General features: G+C 38.2%; 1 protein-coding gene across 1 annotated transcript; it reads right to left on the minus strand.

Moving 5' to 3' along the window:
* Nucleotides 1-945: 945 nt before the first annotated feature.
* Nucleotides 946-15,667, minus strand: LOC149318718 (lipase member M-like). Its single transcript, XM_089507861.1, has 9 exons — nt 15,563-15,667; nt 12,696-12,813; nt 11,754-11,952; nt 9,822-9,931; nt 8,276-8,412; nt 4,408-4,554; nt 4,014-4,085; nt 2,193-2,258; nt 946-1,179 (listed from the first exon to the last, which is right to left on the minus strand). The coding sequence occupies exons 1-9, from the start codon at nt 15,665-15,667 to the stop codon at nt 946-948; spliced, it is 1,188 nt and encodes a 395-aa protein (XP_089363987.1).
* Between the last annotated feature and the right edge of the window lie 4,780 nt (nt 15,668-20,447).

Consider the following 20,447-nt stretch of genomic DNA (forward strand, 5'->3'; position numbering starts at 1 on the left):
CAAACTGGAAGGCAGTGCAACTGTTTCAGTAAGCTGTCACATGCTCATTTTTATGAACCCTGTTGGCAATCATGTTGCTAAATTTTGGACTGTTTGTGGTTTCCAAATATTCTTTGAAGGCAGTCCAGTGTGGGAGGATAACCTCAATGTCAGGGAGCCCTCTATAGGCTGCTCAATGGAGTTAACAACTATGACCTTGATTCTAACGTATGCACAGAGGCTACTTGAATACAGCAATTCCTCAATGGGCAAGTGCCCTTTCCAATCTATGGAGGGAGGTAATGAGGCCTGGTAGCAGGAATCAGCCTTGCCTTCCCTTCTCACGTTATTCACATTGCAGGCTGCTGAATATCCAAACAAGGCTTATAGATTTATCAAAACCTATTGTAATTCCGAAATATCACAGAGCGGCTCACATCAGCAAGCATCAGACACAGAATTTTGTACAGTGCATCCTATCTACCAAAAATGTTCAGAAGAAAATGAGACTTCAAACGCAGTCTTCCCAAGCCAAATATCAGCAATCCAACCTGGAGTGACTAAAAACAGAGCTGAAAGAGGGCAATGTGCATTCTCAGAGGATATTCTACAATTAGGACATGTTTCTGTGCCTGGGGGGTGACAATGTTTTGATGGATAGTAATTCAACCTGCGTTGACATGAATCACATGGAGAGATAAAAAATGTTCTTCTGTGCACAGAAGGCACATAATATACCACATTCCCCCATGAATCTTTGAAATATTTAAACTCCTCACACAATCTGCTCACCATAATGATGGGCCAATGTGGTATGATTCATAGCAGGCATTTTGTGCTTCAAATCAAAATATGTTTAAAACATATTACAACGCCATAAGGTATATCCTGCACTTTGTCTTCCTTTGTAAAACAACAACAATATAATAAAGTTACAAAATAATAAGGTTGGAAGGGGAATTACAACTAAGGGTGAAAGCTGATCAGTTCAATAAGTGGTTTGTAAAGTCTGTCAGGGGCATCAAGTCCCCAAAGAAAGTCAAAATGCGTCCAATTAGATAGGCTATTTTCAAAGACTACATTGCGAATGCGACACAATAAAGCTTGGACATTATCAGGATCAGCAAACCAGTCTTTTTCCCCATACCATACAGTAGTTGGGACTCTCATACGTTCTAGGTCATATGATGGAGGCTCAGTCTAGAAACAGAAAAGGAAAGGAAAGAAATTGAGGTGTTTTCTAAGTTAAACCTGGAAAATGTTAAAATGTTAAATTACTGCTTAATTGTTTCCTATGCTCTTGTCTTTGTGGCTTGAATCTTGTGTAGACCTGTTACATCAGTTGTTGAATGTTAAGTCAACACTTATATAAATCCCATTGATTAAATGGATCTGCTCTCGTTGGAACTACCAATATGATTCAGGTCTGAATTTTCTCTTAGGTTAACAGAGAAATAATATGAGCAAACCTTTTCAGTCTCATAAAGGACTCTATGGGCGCAAACAGACAGGCCAAAATAAAGCTGCTTCTGGTCACTTTGGAGGTATGCTGTTTAAATGACACACACATCTTAAGAGGCCAGATATTCTGCCAAAGCTGTGCTCCAGTCCTTAGGACTGGAGCATGGCTTTGGCATGGCTTCCAGCTTCTTAGGACTCATGCATCATTTAAACAGCATACCTCCAAAGTGACCAGAAGCAGCTTTATTTTGGGCTGTCTGTTTGGGACCTATATACATTTATTTAAAGTTCTGTCCTGTGCTACTGAAAACAAATATGGTGGTGAAAATCCTTGCATAGCTTCACCTCTGAAACAAGCCATCAAAACTGGACATTTCTGAACACTGCATCATTGGATTGATACAGGCACTTAACTTGATCAGAGTTCCCTCACTTGCAGAAGCTGCTTGCTTCACTTTCGTGCAGATTCAGGTAGGCAACTGATGGCTCTTTCAAGTGGCTTTGGACTGCAACTCCCATCAACCCTTCCCATCAGCCCTGGTCAATCTAGTCAGTGATGAGGGATGATGGAAGCTGCAGTTCAACAATATTTGGAGAGTCTCTGATTGCCCACCTCTATTATGGAAAGTGTAGTTCTGAGTGCATATTCATTTGCTTAGCTGTAGCAGCCTTTACCACTGAAGTGAATGAGAAGGCTGCATGTGTTTATGCTGGATCTACATGTAGTTTTATATGTTGCTTAAATATCTTACCTGATTGTATTTCTCCTGGTTTCCACTTCCATAATCAAAAGCTCTGAATTTTCCTGTTTTGTATATCTAGGAATGGAAGAAGGAGAATGAGTTCTTAACAACTGAAATATCATGATCAATTTATTGTGATTCATCATTCCATTAAATGTAGTCCTCTGATAACATAGGATAACAGTCCACTATAGCTTCTTCCATATTGTTTTAGTGATTAAACTAAAATACCATAGAACTTAATTTCACTTATGTGTCTTATAGCATTCTAGCTGTGCAGCCAAATAAGGCATGACATTAAATGCATTTTGCACTGAAGTGTATGTTCATTTATTTGCTTCTTTGGAAAATCCAGGTAGTATAATTCCCATCAGATTTGCCCAGCTTGATTAATAATAATGAATTATGTGAGTAATTGTCCAAAACATTTGGAATATCAAAGGTTTTCCTGCCCTGATGTTCATTATTGGTGAGCTTCTGACACAATCGCCAAGTCAACTAAGCAACATTTCAGGATCTCTACCTGTTTTATTCATTTATATCTATTATAGGGATTTGTTTATTGTCTCTTGATTCACCAGAACCCCCAAACTGATGCATAATGGATAGAAGTACTTAAAATACCAATTAAAACACACTAAATTTTTCTTTAAAATAATTCTAAAACAAAACACTTTTAAAAAGTTTTTAAAACAGCTAGAGCAGACACCCTAGGTTTAAGAATCAAAGTGAAATCGCATAGTCTTCAGTGCTCATTGGACACTCAGAAGGGATAAAACCAGTCCCTTGGGAAGGATTTCCACATTCAGGGTGCCGCTACAAAGCCACTCCAGTTTTCTTTGTAACAGAGAAATGGGATATAAATAAAGCTGTTGTTGTTGTTATTGTTGTTGTTGTTGTTGTTATTATTTGTACCCATTAACTGCCCTCAAGTCAACATCAACTCATGGTGACCCCATGAATGAGACATTGCCAAGCCACATCCCAGTCCACAACTGCTCTGCCTCAGATCCTGCAGGCTCAGGACCATGACCTTTTTGATTGAGTCTAACCATTTGGCACATGGTCTTCCTTTCTTTTCTACTGCCCTCCACCTTTTATGATGTGGCCAAGTATGACAGCCTCAACTTAGTCATCTTGGCTTCCAGGGAGAGTTCAGGCCTTATTTTTTTTCTTTTTCTTTTAAATCTTTTTAGCCATCCATAGTATCCTCAGCATTCTTCTCCAGCACCACATTTCAAATGATTTGATTTTCTATTTTCTTTTGCTGCCTTTCCCAGTCTTCTTATTTCTTCCACTGCAACTCTTTTGCTGCCCTTCCTAGTCGTCTTCTTATTTCTTGACTGCACTCTCAGTTCTGCTCAATATTTGATCCAAGGTCTTTGACTTGGTCAAAGGGAAGTCTTTGACTATTTTGATTTCCTTGTCATCTAGGTTGGATTTATGTAAGTCTTCCATGGTCATTATTTTGGTTTTCTTAATATTCAGCATTAAAGCTAGCAATATGTTTTAGGAGAGCTGTATACATTATATACTTTGCTATGCTGAAGTATACATTGTAAACTTTGTACATTCAGCATACACTAGAGGTTATTTAATAAAATAATTTTAACTCACTTTATAAATTGTTAGCTTATTCTCTGACTTCTGATAAAATGCAGCAAGCTAGTTTCTATTCCTGCACATTTACAGTGAGCCTTGAAGTGCATAAATTGATGAAGGGGCTTAAATTCAGATATGCAGACTGATTAAAACATTGGACCACTGGACACTGATTATATCTGGAAAATTCACTGAACACAACTTGGCAGACACTTTCAGACATTTTACCTGTCCCCAGTGAAGTAGATTTTGAATAGATGTTGAATCCGGAAAATGAGACATGTAGACATCAATGCGGCTCTGCAAAAGACAATACAGGCACCTCATTTTTTTAAGAGGAAAGGAACTTCTTTTAAAAGATCATTTCTTTTGTAAATCGTCCTGAGGGGTAGGTCCCCAAACCTGTTGCTACCACCATCTTGTAATTTAATAATATTCTTTTGGTGACAGAAAGATTCACACATGGATTTTCTCAGTTGTAAGATACCATTCAATTCCATTCATAAGCTTTCTAGTCTGCAAACCTTTCCTATGTTTAAATGCTCTCTTATCAAGAGATGGCCAGTTGACATTTAAGCATTTATGTGCGAAATAGTAAAAATGTATTTCACTTTATACATACCATGTTTAGGTTTTTCTCATTAGATCCACCAAGAAATGACAAACTCCAAGAGCAGAACTTCTTGTAGATTTTAGAGCTGCATATACGAGTGATGAATTTTCTCTTAATCTCACTTCTCAGGGAAAAATCTCTCTTGCCCAAGAAAGACTGGAGATATACCAACAACATTACACATAATTAGGTCAATAGCAAATATTAGATATACTTAAGTCAGTGGAAAACAATATGTGCTTATGGCAGTAAACAGTGTTCCCAAACAAACAAGTATCTTCAAGTCGAGCTGGTTTCATAGATTCTGGTTCTGCTGTTGCTGGAAGGTCATCTCTGTAACATGTCATGTCTGAGACTCAAGGCAGCTTACAAATTAAAATCAATGTCCTACAGTTAAAATGTATTGAAAGCTCAACAATGAAATAGAATTGAATTATCAATGACATGAACACAATTTAAAACATACAATGAAAAATGATAAAGAGCAATTTAAAAACAGTGCACTCACTTAAAAACTCTTTCTTTAAAACCCTTAGTGATCAAAAGCTATTGGAATTTTAAAAAAACACACAAGCCTTTGCTTGGCAATGGAAGGACAGCGAAGAAGGATCTTTCTGGCCTTCCTAGGAAGAGAGTTCCAGAGCCTAGAAGCTGAGAAGGCCCTAAGCTACATAAAATGTGAACATTTTAATTACAGCTGACAGCCATCTCAGAAGGAGCTGATATTTTTGACTGCCTTTGGTGGTGGTGTTCATTCAGCCACCAGCTTCCTTCTGCTCTCAGAAGACTGAAATGCCATAATTAGAAGGAAACCAGGTTCCAACCATTGTTTTAGTTCACAGTCACACTGTACATTCCCTCCAACTGTCCCAATTTGGCAGTGACAGTCCCAGTTAATCCTCTTGCATCCCATTCTTTCAGCTGCTTTTAAAAATGTCTCCTTTCCCCCTTTGTCCTCTGATTGCTTCAGTTTCTGCAAACTAAATTCAAAATGCAAGGAGCAGTTTCCACATAGTTAATTCAGCCAGTGGAGGGGCAAAATGTTGTCCTTCCCTGTTGAGTCATGCAAAAGAAAAGTGCTGTAGCATTTTGCAGTTTCTGTGTTCTTCTTCACTAATAACGTTTGCCACCTTGATCATGCTGTGATGTTGCTTGGCCTTATGTGTCCTAGTGAAATGTTAGAGGGTATGATTGCAATGGCTAGACTCAGTTCATTTTCCGTCTTCTATCCAATCATGCATCAGTCCATCCAAAAGAGTAGAGAAAGCTAGGAGCCGTCACATGAAAATTTCACACACTATAACAGCAAGACAGATTGCCAATGCAACTGCAGGAGGAAGAGGCTTCTGGTTGCAATGGCACTGGCACCAGTGGCACCTCCCAGAGCATTTGAGTCAATGGTGACTGTCAGATGGTGCCAGAACTACTTTTGAAAGCCTGGCTTTCAAGAACATTCAGTGTGTACACTCTATGCTCAAATTCTATTTTGTGAGCATAGGCAGGTTGAAAAGGGGGGAGGGAAATTTAAATTATTGACATATTGTTATGTCCTCTTGTTGATCCTTCCATGAGAACATGGATAAGCTCTGATTCATTTATTATTTTGAAGGTGTGATGTGCAACTTCATCCTTCAACTGTTTGTGTGGCGTTTATGCAACAAAGTATGAAATCCCATGAACAAACAAAATCCTGTTTGATGGGCAGAAATTTTCATACCATGTCAACTGGCAACGTAGTTTCTCATCACATTTACATCTTTCATACGTGTCTTACCTAAGGCTGTAAAGAAAACCTTGGGTCTGTGCAGATTGCCTCTAAGGGGCAGCCTGCAGCAGTCCCTTTTAGAGCCAGATCAGGGCTGCAGCAACCGCTGTGTCATGTAGACACAGCACTAGAGTGCTGTGATGTTGCATGCCATGTGGTGTGGCGCACAGTGTCACATTGGCCTAGGGGTGGAGTTGGAGTGTGCATCATATAGTCGCCATACCCCGCCCCCAGGCTGGCCAAAGATGCCAATCTGTACAGCCCCTTAGAAATACTTTTGTTCACAAGAAAACACACTGTTTGACGAGCAAAAACAATCGGGTTTTTTTTTTGTGCTAATGCATTTTTTACAAAAAAAAAAAAAAAAAAAAATACCACAAAGCCAAAAAAGTGCAAAAGCTCTTATAATCTCACCCAATGGGGGAAAAAGCTTCTGAAATTCTTTACTCTAGCATGCAGAAATAAAATAAGCAAAGGTTTTTACATCTCTAGTTTTACCTGAACCAGAGATTTTGGGTGGGTTGACCTATAAATCTACATATAATACTATAGGGCCATCCACCTCAGCCTTATCTCACCTCCACTGTATAAATGTCAAGGACACACCAGTCAATTTACACTTCTTTGCTGCTTTCAGACACCAACCCAGCTATAATATATATTGTTGCCTGATTCTGCGGTTAAAATCTGACAGGCAAGACCTCTGCAGTAGGCTAGTATTAATCTTGCCCTGCCACACTGGATTTTACACTGGATTTTAAAAGGATATTTTAAATACTGCTTTTAACTTGTGTTTTACCTTGTTTTTACTATTACCTTCTTTTATTTTGTATCTCTTTTTTACATGTGCTGGTGTATGACCACAATAAAGATGAACTGAACTAAATATATCCTTATGGTTTTTAAGCATTCTCACACCATTCCTGTTCCAAATAATGTTTGCATTTAAGAATGTCTTGTACACATCTACATATTTGCTTTCTCTCTTTGATATGTGGAGACCAACCAGTAGAGCAATTGTATTTAACCCCTATATGAGAAAATATTTTAAATCAGGAGTGGGTAAATGTTGAGGGGAGTGGGTCAATTCTTTCCGCATCCTATTGGGCTCCATTTCTTTATTTTTAGCTGTAAATGGACTGAAAATGTGAACCTCTTCCTGTTTTCTTTGGCTATTATTCAGCCAGTTTATGGCAAACTAAGATCATGGGAAGCAATTTTAAGGTTTTATAGCATTCCTAGAAATCTGAATGAAGGGCTTTGAAGCCTCTGCAAAAAAGTGTTAGAGATTTACAAGGCCCATAGCTACAGTTTTCCCTCTCCTTCTTTAAATTTCAATAATATTTTACCATCCAGAGTTTACTAGTAACAGGGAGATTCTTGCCTACATTGTCCAATCATTCAATAAACATTAAGCATTAAGAATTAAGATTCATAGGGTATCTTCTAGTAACCATACTGTTGTCATTCCCTCTTCATCTTTCCTACCATCTCTATTCTGAATATAACAAGATGAGAATGGATATCTGGAAGGTTTCAAGGAAGGAACTGTTGGCCAGTTCACACATATAGGTCCATTACTTGATGTCTGGAGCTGCAAGTGATTGCTTGCTTTTTTTGAATGATTCATCACATTACATTACAGGTAAAATTTGTATCGTCTAATTAAAGTTCAAACACAGATGGACAGATCTCTCTCTCTCTGTGTGTGTGTGTGTGTGTGTGTGTGTGTGTTTCACATGTGTCCTGTTTATCCAGTGTTCACAATAATTTGCAGATTTCTATCCAAGAAATTTCTAACAGATTTTTCAATGAATGGTCAGTTGCACAGCAAAATTCTGAGAAATATGCAATCCAAAGATAACTCTATTTTTATCTGCTTACTCATATGAGAAATACAAATTAGGTTGGTCAGTTAAAAATGTGGACCAAACAAAATTGTCTATAAGTGCATATTTCTGGACTGAGCCAACATGCCTGTCAAGAGTTCAAAGATTAAGCAATAAAATCCTGCATATGCATGTTTGAATCAGTCCTATGCTTGAAATATATCTCAGAAAAGCAAGAATAAAATAATTAACCATAGTTTCAATAAAGTCACGAATCAAATACCTTTATTATTTTATCTGGCAGGAACAGCAGCTTCACAAAAGGGCTTGGGGAATTCTTGAGTGTACTCAATGGTGCTAAGGCATGAAACATTCTTATGTTTTCAGCCACTTCTGGCATAGATGAGAATGCAATCAAGCCTAAGAAAAATCATTTAAATTAGACTACAAAAAACTCACTTTCTCAGGCATTCTTGTCAATACAAAACATATTGAGTAGGAAAAGGATGGGGTCAATGATAGATGCTGGGAATTGGATTGCCCCCTTGGTCCAAACAACATGGTCAGACAACATTACTGGATTGGTGGGACCCATTCTTTTCCTAAGTTTTCCTCCTCTGATGTTATCTTCTTTCAGTGATTACAGTGTGATCCCTCTATCTGGAACTTGCCTACCCAATTGAAAGGCAAGAATCAGATGGGACAATGTCACTGACTTCAGGTATGGATCATGAGGGGTGTGCTGAGAGAGAAAGATCTCTTTGGGACCCATTGTGGTATGAAGTTGGACCCCATATAGGATGAACTAGTCTGGCAGGCTTGAAGAAAAGAAAAGGTTCCCTCTGAACTAGGGAATAATGTTAACTCAACAAAGTGAATTTATTTCTGACTACCCATAGATATTTGTTTTTCACTGTTCTGGAATAATTGGCATAGACACAGAAAACAGCATTTTCTGCACAGAAAACAGGAGTTGCTTTGCAGGGGAAAAAATTCTAGGCAGAAAGAACATTTTATCCAAGAAAATGTTGTTTCCTGCACAGAAATTTCTATAATTGAAGGTTTATTCTGTGCATATGGTTGATTTGTGTAGAAAACAATATTTTCTGTGTCGGAAACCACATTTTCTGTACAGAAAATAATACTTCTTTGTTGAAATATTTTCTGTGCTGTTCTCTGTGCAAAACAACCATGTGCTAAGTTTTCACAGGATAAGTCCGAAATTGTGAATAAGCTTTGAAAACTGCTTAATAAGTAATAATAAAATATTTATTTGTATCCCGCCTCTCCCGTTTGAGGATTGAGGTGGATAACAGCAAGGAAATTTTCAAATACAAAGTCACAGAAAAAAATAACAAAACAGTCCTTGGTTTTAAAAATCTTCACAGTGGGCGGATACTTGTTGTTTTCTTCATGAAGAAACTTAGTGAAGTTACATCCCTAATTCTAAAGCAAAGTCAGATGGAACTACAAATCAGAAGAGATGTATCTAGCTTTTATCCATATTCATCAGGATTTCAGTCATAATAAAGGTCCAAAGAACACTATAGAAATAATCCAGTTTGAGACTACTTTAGCTGTCCTGGTATAGTGCTTGGGAATCCTGGAAATTGCAGTTTATTGTGGCCCTAGAGCTGTCTAACAGAGAAAGCTAAATATCTCTCAGAACTACAGTTCCCAGAATTCTCTATCATTGAGCCAGGGCAGTTAAAGTAGTCTCAAACTGGATTATTTCTGCTGTGTGTTTTGGACCTTAATCTCGTAAATGTACATGTGGCATACAAATTTTGTTGTGCTTTGTTAATTTCACAATGATATCCCTAACATACCTTGAGTAGCACCCTGAGAAAATCCAACAAAATGAATCTTTGGGATTCGAGTTTTTTCCACAATAAAAGAGATTATTGCTGGAAGGTCATATCTGGCCATTTCATCAAAACTGCAACATAAATTATAATTTGCTATTAATATTAGTTTGAGGCTACTGACACTTTTCTCATGTAGAATAACAGTACCATAGCAGGATTTCAAAGTTCTTCAGCTTGGCTATGCATAGCCCAGAAACAGACTTTGGACAGTTTGTCTTTAAAATAATAAGTAATTAGGTGTTGCTCATCATCATTTCCAAATTACACAATGGTCATTACTTGTTTCTTGTTCCTTTAAATGTGACACTTTGACATTGTATTAGTGACTTGCTTTTAGCCAAATTATTATTGCACTTAAAATGGAAAATGGTCTCAAATCCATAAGATTCTCCCTGAAAGTAATTAGCAATAATAAAACATTATAAATGAATAATAAATACATAGTAGGTAAAGGTAAGGTAGTCCCTTGACACGAATGTCTAGTCGTAACCAACTGTTACTAAGCCGAAGAGCCAGTGTTGTTCAAAGATGGCTCCAGTGGTCATGTGGCCAGCATGACTTCATCAAACACTGTTACTTCCCCACCAAAGTGGTACCTATTTATCTACTTGCATTTTGCATTCTTTTGAACTGCTAGGTTGTCAGAAACGGAGACTAGTGACTGGGCTGGGATTTGTAGTTTAGTGGGGCACCAGACTTATCTCTGAGAGAGGCCTAAATATCTCAAAAACTACAGTTCCAAGGATTCCATCACATTGAGCCATGGCACTTAAAGTGGTGTCAAACAAAACTGAATTATTTCTGCACCATGGATGCAGCCTTAGTAAAAAGTTATAAAGAGTTTGCAAAGTAGAGCTGGCACTAATTTCACTCCACAGTTCTCTTTGTCATTTCTCTTTGAACTTTTTCACATGGGAGGCAAGTGTCATTAAAACATGATTTAAACCTGGTAATAGCGCAATTGGAGGAAGATTGCTTCTCCCGTTTGTGTCCTGTGCATAAAGTGTAATGAATGCATTATTGGGTAATATCAGAAACTCCTATTATTACCCAATAATGCATCCATTACAGTTTTAATGACACTTGCCTCCTCCATATGAAAGAGCCCTTTGTCTTAGTATAGGTTGAGTATCCCTTATCTGGAATTCTGAAAATTAGAATGACTCCAAAATCCAAAACTTTTAAAGCTACAACACAAGTAGCATAGTACATACTTGTACTACAGAAAGCCTTGCAAATATAGGGAGGGAATCCACACCTCCCACCATCTCACAGATCCTTTATCTCTTTCTGGCTTTATTATGTCTCATGATGTGTATGCAAATACAGATATTCCAAAATCTGAAATATGGGACACTTCTGGTGCCAAGCATTTTAGATAAGAGAGACTCAATCTGTATTAAATACTAGCTGTTCTCTATGTACAGTCGGCCCTCCCTATCTACTGATTCTGCACCCATGGATTCACCCATTCACAGTTTGAAAATATTTTTCAAAAAATCCAAAAAGAAAAAAAAAGATTTTTCCATAGTATAAAAAGACACTATTCTACCACACCATTTTACATAATAGGACCTCAACATCCATGGATTTTGGTATCTATGGAGGGTCCTGGAACCAAACCCCAGTGGATACCAAGGGCCCATGGTGTTACTGAACCATGCATTCATATACTGAATTCAGGAGTGAAACATCCCATGCCAGTTCTTTAAATTATGCACTTGAAATGTCTTTGACAGGAAAACTTGAAATACTAGTAACCTGACTTTGTGTATGAATATATGCTTTATTCAGCTGTACTGTAAATCTATTGCAAAATACAGTAGGTAGAAACACTTCTTTTAAAAAATGTGTGTGTTTTTTTCCAATGGTTTCTACAGACTTTTTGATTACCTGTAACTGGAAAATTGTTCTTGACCAGCTGAAAAATTTCTGTGCTTTCTAGCCCAGGAGTTGCCCCTGTTGTTCCCTATCCAGACATCACACCCAGCATCTGCCAGCATGAACCCAAGACTATTGTTGTGCATATTTGTAACCCAGTTGCTTCCCTCCAAAACAAAGCCATGCTGCAAAAGCACCACTGGTTTTCTATCTGCAAAAGGAATCACAAAAACAATTATTTCCCTACAGCTATATCATGATTTTACCATTATTGCATGCCAAACAAATTTCAGAGAAAGCTAGATGTAAATATGAAAAACTGATTAGTGCATGATTTGATGCTTTGATGGATCTTACTGTTTTCTTTTATCAGAAAGAAAAGCCGTAACTAGGTGTAATGAAAGGAAAGTGTTATTAGAAACGTATACACGAACACAGTTCCTAACATGAATGGCTGCTTCTAAGTTACTACTCTCAACCAAATGCAACTCTTCTTTGTATGAAGTTCACATTAAAATGAGGAAAGTGCCAACCAAAATATGTAGAAATTTTCATTCAGTAGCAGAATTCTGTTAGGGACTTTCATCTTTGTAAGTGCACCGGGAACAGCAGGAAAGAGAATTGAGAAGTTTTGCAACCTCGATATTTAGCAAGGAGTTGCTGTGATATTATTATGTAGGTGAGCCAGCTAAGTGACTTATGCACAATAGGACCAATGTACAATGGGGGCCGATATAGAATGGGGACTAATGCACAATAGGGACCAATGCACAAAGGAACATTGGCTAGGGAGTGCAGATGCACTTTGGGACATACTTGCTAGTGTCCAGATACACAACTTTGCAATTTACTATGAAGGTTCCTCAGGGCCACTGATAGGCAGCAAAGCAACTGTTTCTAAAGTATCTTCTGTGAATTAAGAAAACTTTCAGTCCTGATGGGGTTTTTACTCACATACGTTCCAGAGTTGTTTTCTGTCATAAGGAATCCTGCTGATACTAAGGATATAACCATCAGGTGTTACAACTTCATATTCTTCAGCATGATACCCTCTATGGCGGATGATCTCACTCTGTTGAGAGGCACATACATTTAATTCCATCATCTTTTTATCTTACCTTTCAATTACTGATGAATTATCCTGGAGATATTTTTCCATAATTATTAACAACAAAGAATTAGTAGAGCCTTGGGAAATATGAAATAGAAATTTCTTTCTTTTTCTGCAAACTTAGAATTTAAAATGTGATAGGAAGGAAGTGAAAACAGAAATATTTCCTTGGTAGAAAGATATCTTGACATCACTATTCTGTCGTCTCTGGGACCCCCATATCCCACGCAAGACCAGAGACAAACATCCCATTTTAGAGCCTGGAAACAACTAGTTAATTAACTAATTTTAAAAATTGTTAGTTTTTCCTCTAGTGGAACTAAACTCATTAGATTTCTTGATTAACACTAAAGTCAGTTCTATGCTTTAATAGTTTAACTCATTTTAGAATATTAGAATTTATTAGGGTGGGTAGTTCTATCCTGCCAGATTCAGGAAAACAGAAAGTCCACAGGAAAAGAAAGATTAAGATTAGAGGAAATGTAACATGTAGTTCTTTTCTTAGGTTGGCTAATCTGTTGGCTGTACCAGTTGGGAAGCTCAATCAGAAAATAATGGAAGAACAGTAGCGGTGGGGGTGGGGGGGATATGTCCTGACATAAAATGGGATCTGTGAGAAGTGACTTCCTTGTTTAATAGACTTTTAAGCAGTCCAGTTGTTTTTTTCAACACCAGGACCTTTAGGCCTGAAAGGCAATTGTTCCCCTCAGCAACATTAGCACATGCTGAGGTTGTTGGAGAATTTCTATACATAAAGTGTCTGTTGAGACTTCCTTTTTTTCCCCTCCTCTATTGCTTTATTTGCATTTCTGTTGTATCTTATTGTATTGCATATTAACATTTGGGGTAAGTTGACATGAACTTCTTTATTCTTCTTTTGTATATCTATTATTGCTCACACATTGCTAGAATTATTAAGTGGAAATGTTCCTTTCCCTGTCACACACAAACCTCCTCTGTTTCTCCATTTCTTCCCATCCCTCCTTATGTTTTCTACCCATCACCTGCTTCAGTAGGTTGGTTAGAACTATTAACTACAGTTAAATAATTTTTAACAAAATGAAAATGTGTTAGTATTACTGTTATTTTTAGTATTAATATTAGTGGTAAAAATTAACTTCATAACTTCTAATGGTTAACATTCTGAAATTAATTCTCAAAGCTAATGTTCCAAGCTCTGTTCTGACCTCAGATACTCAGATCTGAGCTCTCTGCTGCTACAGAAACATCCACAATTCTTTTCTCTCCATGTTGCATGGCTGAACGTCTTGGTTGGTGTAGACAAATAGTGGAGGCTTTGGTTATTTGGAATCCAAAGCCTTTTCAATCCTTCTTCACATGACTACAATATTGTCTGTGTATGCATGGGAGGGGGATTTAGACCAGCTTGGAGATGAGCTAAATGTCACTTTCTAATTGTTTACAATGGAAGCGAAATGAGACTGTTCAAGAGAAGAGAACCTAGGAAAAAAAGAGCAGTAGCTACTGCTTCTCTGATCCTAACCTCCTGGCAGGAGACTAGGGGGCTGTGCACACCAGTGGAAAAGGCCAGGTTGGGGTGGAGTCAGGGTGTAGCATCCATATGATGCACAGCCCAGCCCCGCCCCAGGGCAGTGTGATGGCGCGTGCTACACCACATAGCATGCCACATCATAGCGCTCCTCTGGTGCTGAGTCTGCATGATGTAGCACCGAGGAGCGGTGCCATTGCTATTGCACCCTTTCCAGGACGCAAAAAGGAGCCACAAAGGCCTATCGGGGCTGCAGCATGCGGTTGCCACAGCCCTGATCTGGCGGTCTGCACAACCCCTTTGGAAAGCTTAGGAAATGTCTCAGCACTCCAACTTTGGAGTGCTCATATTTTGATATAGAATTGGTAAAAGTAGAATGCCCCGTAGTTAGTTATTTTAATTCTAAAATGGCTGAGAATGTTCCATTGCTAATGAATCAATGTCCAGGTAGAAGCCTCTTTAATTTAAAAAAAAATTCTCAAAAGCAGAAAAGAAACATATTAGAAAATGAACTGAAAAGATAAGAGACAGCTATTTAATGTTATGCCTTTATACATGGGAAACACATCTTAGAAGGGGAAATAAACTCATATAGAGATTTTCCCATGTCATCATCAGGGACAGACAAACTCATTCTAAAACCTTTTGCTGCCTGAGCTGAGGAAGAAGATATCTGCTCCCCTGCCCCCATACCACCTACAAAAGGCAAGTGCATTGTTGGATCCTAGCTTAACACTGTCTATGGGGCATTCTGCAGCAACTGAGGTAACCAGCTAATTTAGGCAGTCCTGCCCTCCAAAAGAGTGGAGTAACAGGCAAGTGAGTCATTGCAACTGCCCCCATGTCATTCCAGTCACTGCCTGACGGTAAAGCGAGTCCTGTACATATAGTGCTTACATTATTATTATTTTTTTGTATTTATTATGTATATCAAACAAAATCATCAATTAAGATGGGCCTGTATTCATTCTGCACTCCTTCTCCCCTTTCCTGACATAGCATTGCTTTTCCTCTTTATTCTTTGGTACTTCTAATAGAGATAAATTTATAAAAGGCAGTAGTCCTATATCCCTCACTAGAGTGCTGAAGATCATTTGTAATGTTTGATTTAACTGAAAACATGTATAGTGTCTATACATTTTCTACGTTATGACCAGCAAAATCATCATTATCACCACCACAGTTACAGTTACAACTTACTATGTTCATGTATGCTTCAGGATTCACAGTTCCTTTTGGGGGTTCTAGTCCTTTGGAAGATAATATTCCTTGGATTGTGCACCCCACCAGGAAAAGTAGCCACATGTTGAATCTTTATTTGAACAAAATGGCATCAGTTAGTTTTGCATGGATAACAAGTTTCCTAGAGGGAGAACTGATAAGAAGGGCAAGCATAATTGAATGAATACATGCACATAAATTAATTCAAAAACTGTGGTACCTTCTGACAGATAGATGGCCAAAAATGTTTTGACATGGAAGCAAGTCCGTACAAGGCTATAGCATTTAACAACTGCCTTCTTTATTTCTTTGCAGTCCTGTATCTATTTACCTATGAGTAAGTCCCATCAAAGGACATCATCACAGTATGCTTTTATAGCACTGTTATTTAACTGCTATGGCCACCTCCTGTGGAATCCTGGGATTTGCAGTTTAGGAAGGGGCATTTAGAATTCTCAGCCAGAGAGCTCTTAGGCCATATTAAACTACAAACCCCAGAACATTGTTTAAAGAGATTTTAAAATTATTATAAGTGTATTTCCTCTCAAAATATGGATTTAAATAGCAGTTTGATAAAGTCTTTTTTAAAAAAGCCAAGAACTTTTTAGCCAGTGGATAATTTAATTACCAAATTACACATTAGTTTAGGAGGTTCAATAGATAATATTATAATTCACAAATGTGATCTTCTTTAAATATACCTTGTGTCTTGTGACAGAAAAGCAGAGAATGCCACTTTCTGCACAAAAAACCTACATGGGTTTCTAGTTCATGTTTTCATCCCCAAATGCAATGCTCTTCTGCTATATATGATTCTCTTTGCTGGGTTTCTTGGCACTCAGGAAACCTTTTGTCTTCATACATTGTTTGAATATTTGTAATCCTTATTTCCATCACTAATATAAAGAGATTCAAAACTAGGGTCTAATCAGCAGTGCATAAATCATGTAGTTTGACACTACTTTAACTACCATGGCTCAATGCTACGTAATTATGGGGTTTGTAGTTTTGTAAGACATTTAGCCTTCTCTGTCAGAGAGCTCTGATGTCACAACAAACTGAAAATCCCTGGATTCCATAGCACTGAGCCATAGCAGTTAGTGTCAAAGAGCATTCTTTTGTAGTGCAGTTTACGCTGCATCCACACTGCAGAAATAATCCACTTTGACATCACTTTAACTGCCATGGTACAATGCTATGGGAGTCAGGGAATTACAGTTTGTTGTAGGACTAGAGCTCTCTGACAGAGAAGGCTAAATGTCTCACAGTTTTCAGAATTCCATAGCACTGAGCCATGGAAGTTAAAATCGTGTCAAACAGGATTATTTCTGCAATGTGAATCCAACCATAGACCAAGAACTTCAAGAGCTAAGCATCCAAAGCCTCAGTGGATAAAAGTGAATGGACAGACCTGTAGTTTCACTGGTTTTCCACATCTGCATTATCTAATTCTCAAGTTCTTTCCATCATTTTCATGTGTACAATTTGGAAAGTCATTATTAAAAACTAGAATGAACAAACCTGCCTTTCTACCATTTGGTAATCATTTGTTACTAGTGTTGTGCATGAGATCAGTGAATTCAATAAAAACTTATCCCAGTGATGCTTGCAGAAATCTAGCATTTATTTCTACATTCTATTTTTGCAAATTAGAGAAGCACATGTGACCCCTCCAGTAAAACCACACACAGCAAGTCATGGGACTCCAAGGCAAGTCCATCTACCACTAAAACCATCTGCCCAACTACACTTTCTCTAATGAACACGTGGTAGACATTCACGAAAATGAGTTCTCCATGCATACAGATAGTGATATGGATATTTCTTACACTTGAGATGGCACCCTTAATGGGTAAAAGCAGCCTTTCTCCTTCTTGAGGGTAGGAGTGCTATGTGTACCACTGTATGCATGGATGGCCAGTCATCTATTGAGGAGGATTCATATGAACCTCACTACTAAAAATTGCTTGTGTGACAAAAACCTTCTAAATACATGAAAGAAGTGGCATCATTCTTTTTCCTTTTAAGCCATTTAAAAAAAAATGCATCCTATCAAGTAAGAAATATGCATCCTATCAATTAAATAGAGCATCTCATCTGTTTAAACAAAAGCATCCGCAGACACCAAACCAACTGTAGGCTAGCTGTGAGAAATTCACAAGTTACTTCAGTGACAACAATGCAACTGCAGGTGTTTCTTTAGCGACTAATGTGCAAACCTTTCTTAATAAAACAGAGTGCATTACCCAAATCCTCTTGTTGCCACCAGATGGGAATGGAAGCTGAAGCGTTGTTGCTCCAAGATAGGAAGGAACTTAAATTTAGGAAGAATGAGACTGGACTCCCTTATAAGAGCTCCTCTACTCGTGTTTCTGTAAACATATCTCTTTATATACAATACATATATTTTTCATAGATGCCCGCTCAGTGCCTCAACATATTATTAGCATAGGGAGTGTTCTCCAGTGATGTCATTGTTTCTTTCTCAATGTTTTTCTTCCACAGAACTTCAGCTGTACAAACAGACTTGCTGTGAATGTAGGGTTCGTTTGGTTTGTGTTTTTTAAATCAAATTTGTTTCCGACATCTTCAACCCTGAAATCTACTAAAGCAATAGGATGAGTGAGTAAAAGGGGCAAAGGGAGCCAGTGTCCAGGGTGATATAATATAACCACCTCTATCTAACTAGGCTGGGGAGGAACTTTCAGCTGTTTTTGATAACCATATTGAAGTAAATGTGAGTCTCGTTTATAATTGAGTTGTGTCACATGAGAAACTGATGGGGGAGGCTTGAAATCCTGGAAGCAAAGACATAATTCTCTAGAACTGCACTCCACCAAAGTTTCTGTTTTGTTTGCAAACTTTTTTACCTGGAATGATAGTCAGTACCTACCAGGATGTCAGAAAAAATTCCTGTCTCAGCTATGTAACAATGGAAATATATGTGTACTCAAGGCCAACAGAAATGACCTTGTTCCAGGTAACTGCACAACATACTCAAATGTTTTCTGGATTACAGTTCACTTCATTAAATGTATTAAACATTTTCCTCAGTTGGCAAATATGAGTGTGATACCCATAGGCTAAGTGCAATAAAAGGCAAAAATAGTCTGTGATTATTTTATATGCAGCTTAATATAATATAAGGTTTGCACATTAGTTGCTGAAGGCTTATTACCCAAGATTTGTGAGAAAGAACCATCATTGGATGGGGGCAGTCTCTCTGTGAAATTGAAAAATATAAACCTTCAGGAAATACATTTTAGATTCTTCAGATTATTCCTCTTCATCCATACTGGTCTTATCTATCTGTAAATTTGTTTGGTTTTTGTTCCATTTTCATTACACTTTGTACAAGTTTTCCTGCTGCAGTGAATCTTTTGGTCATGCAAAGTGACAAAAGAAAGTTATTTGACATGCAGTAAAGAATGCCTAATATGCCATAAACCTCTTTGTTGTGGTACAACCCTGAGTCTACCTAGCAGTGCAGTGCCTAGACTGCTACTGCCAAGCAATCCTTGCCCAAGAACAGCCACAACTGATATACATACCATCAGAAGGCCATAAAATGATACTGAAGACAAAGGAGTTTATCACACTCTAAATAATGTGACTTATCTCCAAAGGGATACAGTTGCATTTGGGGTTAAATGAATGTACTATCACATGTAAAATCACCACTGCTGCCACCGGTTGTCTGCAGGTTGGGTCCCAGTCATGCTCAGCTGCCTGCTTTGTAAAAATAGAAAGCTCCCATTTTTGCAAAGTAGCTGGCTAAGCACAGCTAGGACCTGGGTTGCAGTCGCACAATGGCAGCGGCAGCAATTTCATGTGTGAAAATACCCATGCTTCACCCCAAATGCGACTGTATCCCATCAGGGATAAGTCACATTATTTAGAGTGCAATAAACTCCATAGATGGAGGTGGGAGTAGCCCTAGACTGAAAATATGGTCCTTCAGAGAGAGGACAATTCCATCCAGGACATGTAGACTATTTCCCAGACATAGGAACCACTCACCCTCATGCTCTCTTGCAACCATTCATCCTCAATTTAATAGCCTTGAGCAATGAAACATACGGTGCAGGCCAAAATTCAGTATCCTTGGGCTAGGGAATATGAATTAGGTTGTAGTCAGAATTTTAAAAGACCTATCCTGGATGCTATCCTATTTTGAAAGTAGTAAAGAAGGTTCTGTATGGTGTAAACAGAGTAAAGAGGTGCTGGCCTTGGTCTTTCCTTTTTCTTTGGTTCTGTATACAATATCTAAAGAGAAAGATTCTATTTTGGTATCATGATTAATAGAAGGATGGATTGATTTGACCATTTCTGTTTCTCTCAATGTATCATTTTTCCATTCTTAAATTTATTTAATCCTGTTTTGATACCTTTCCTAGGCTTTGTTTTAAAGTCAGCATTAAAAATTAATTGAATTCATGTAATGCATTTATTATATTTATTTAGAGTATTTATACCCTGCTCTTCAGCCACAAAGGCTCATAACACATGGGCCAAGTGATGCAGATTCTGACTGCATTTTGCACATAGTGTTCAGATGGTGCACATCCCAAATGTGGTCACACGCTGTGCCAACACCATGCCATTCAAGAAGAACTGGGCCAAGAAAGAGCAGATAGGATCTGCTCCTTCTGGTGGCCTTGTTCTGAGCCCCAGCAAAGGCCTGGATTGGGGCTGGACATGTGTGGTTGCTGCCGCTGTGGCCCCTTTGCAATTGGCACAAGCATGGCTGCACATCACTCTTTCAGGCCTGTTTGTTTTGGGCCAGAGTCTCTCAGAGCAGCTTACAGATTGCTAATTTGGCACTTCTCTGCCCTCAACTTTACAGTCAAAATGGCGGCGCCCT

This window comes from Sceloporus occidentalis, unplaced genomic scaffold, assembly GCF_023333645.1.
Source record: "Sceloporus occidentalis isolate IW3139 unplaced genomic scaffold, rSceOcc1.0.p SCAF_2, whole genome shotgun sequence".
NCBI lineage: Eukaryota > Metazoa > Chordata > Lepidosauria > Squamata > Phrynosomatidae > Sceloporus > Sceloporus occidentalis.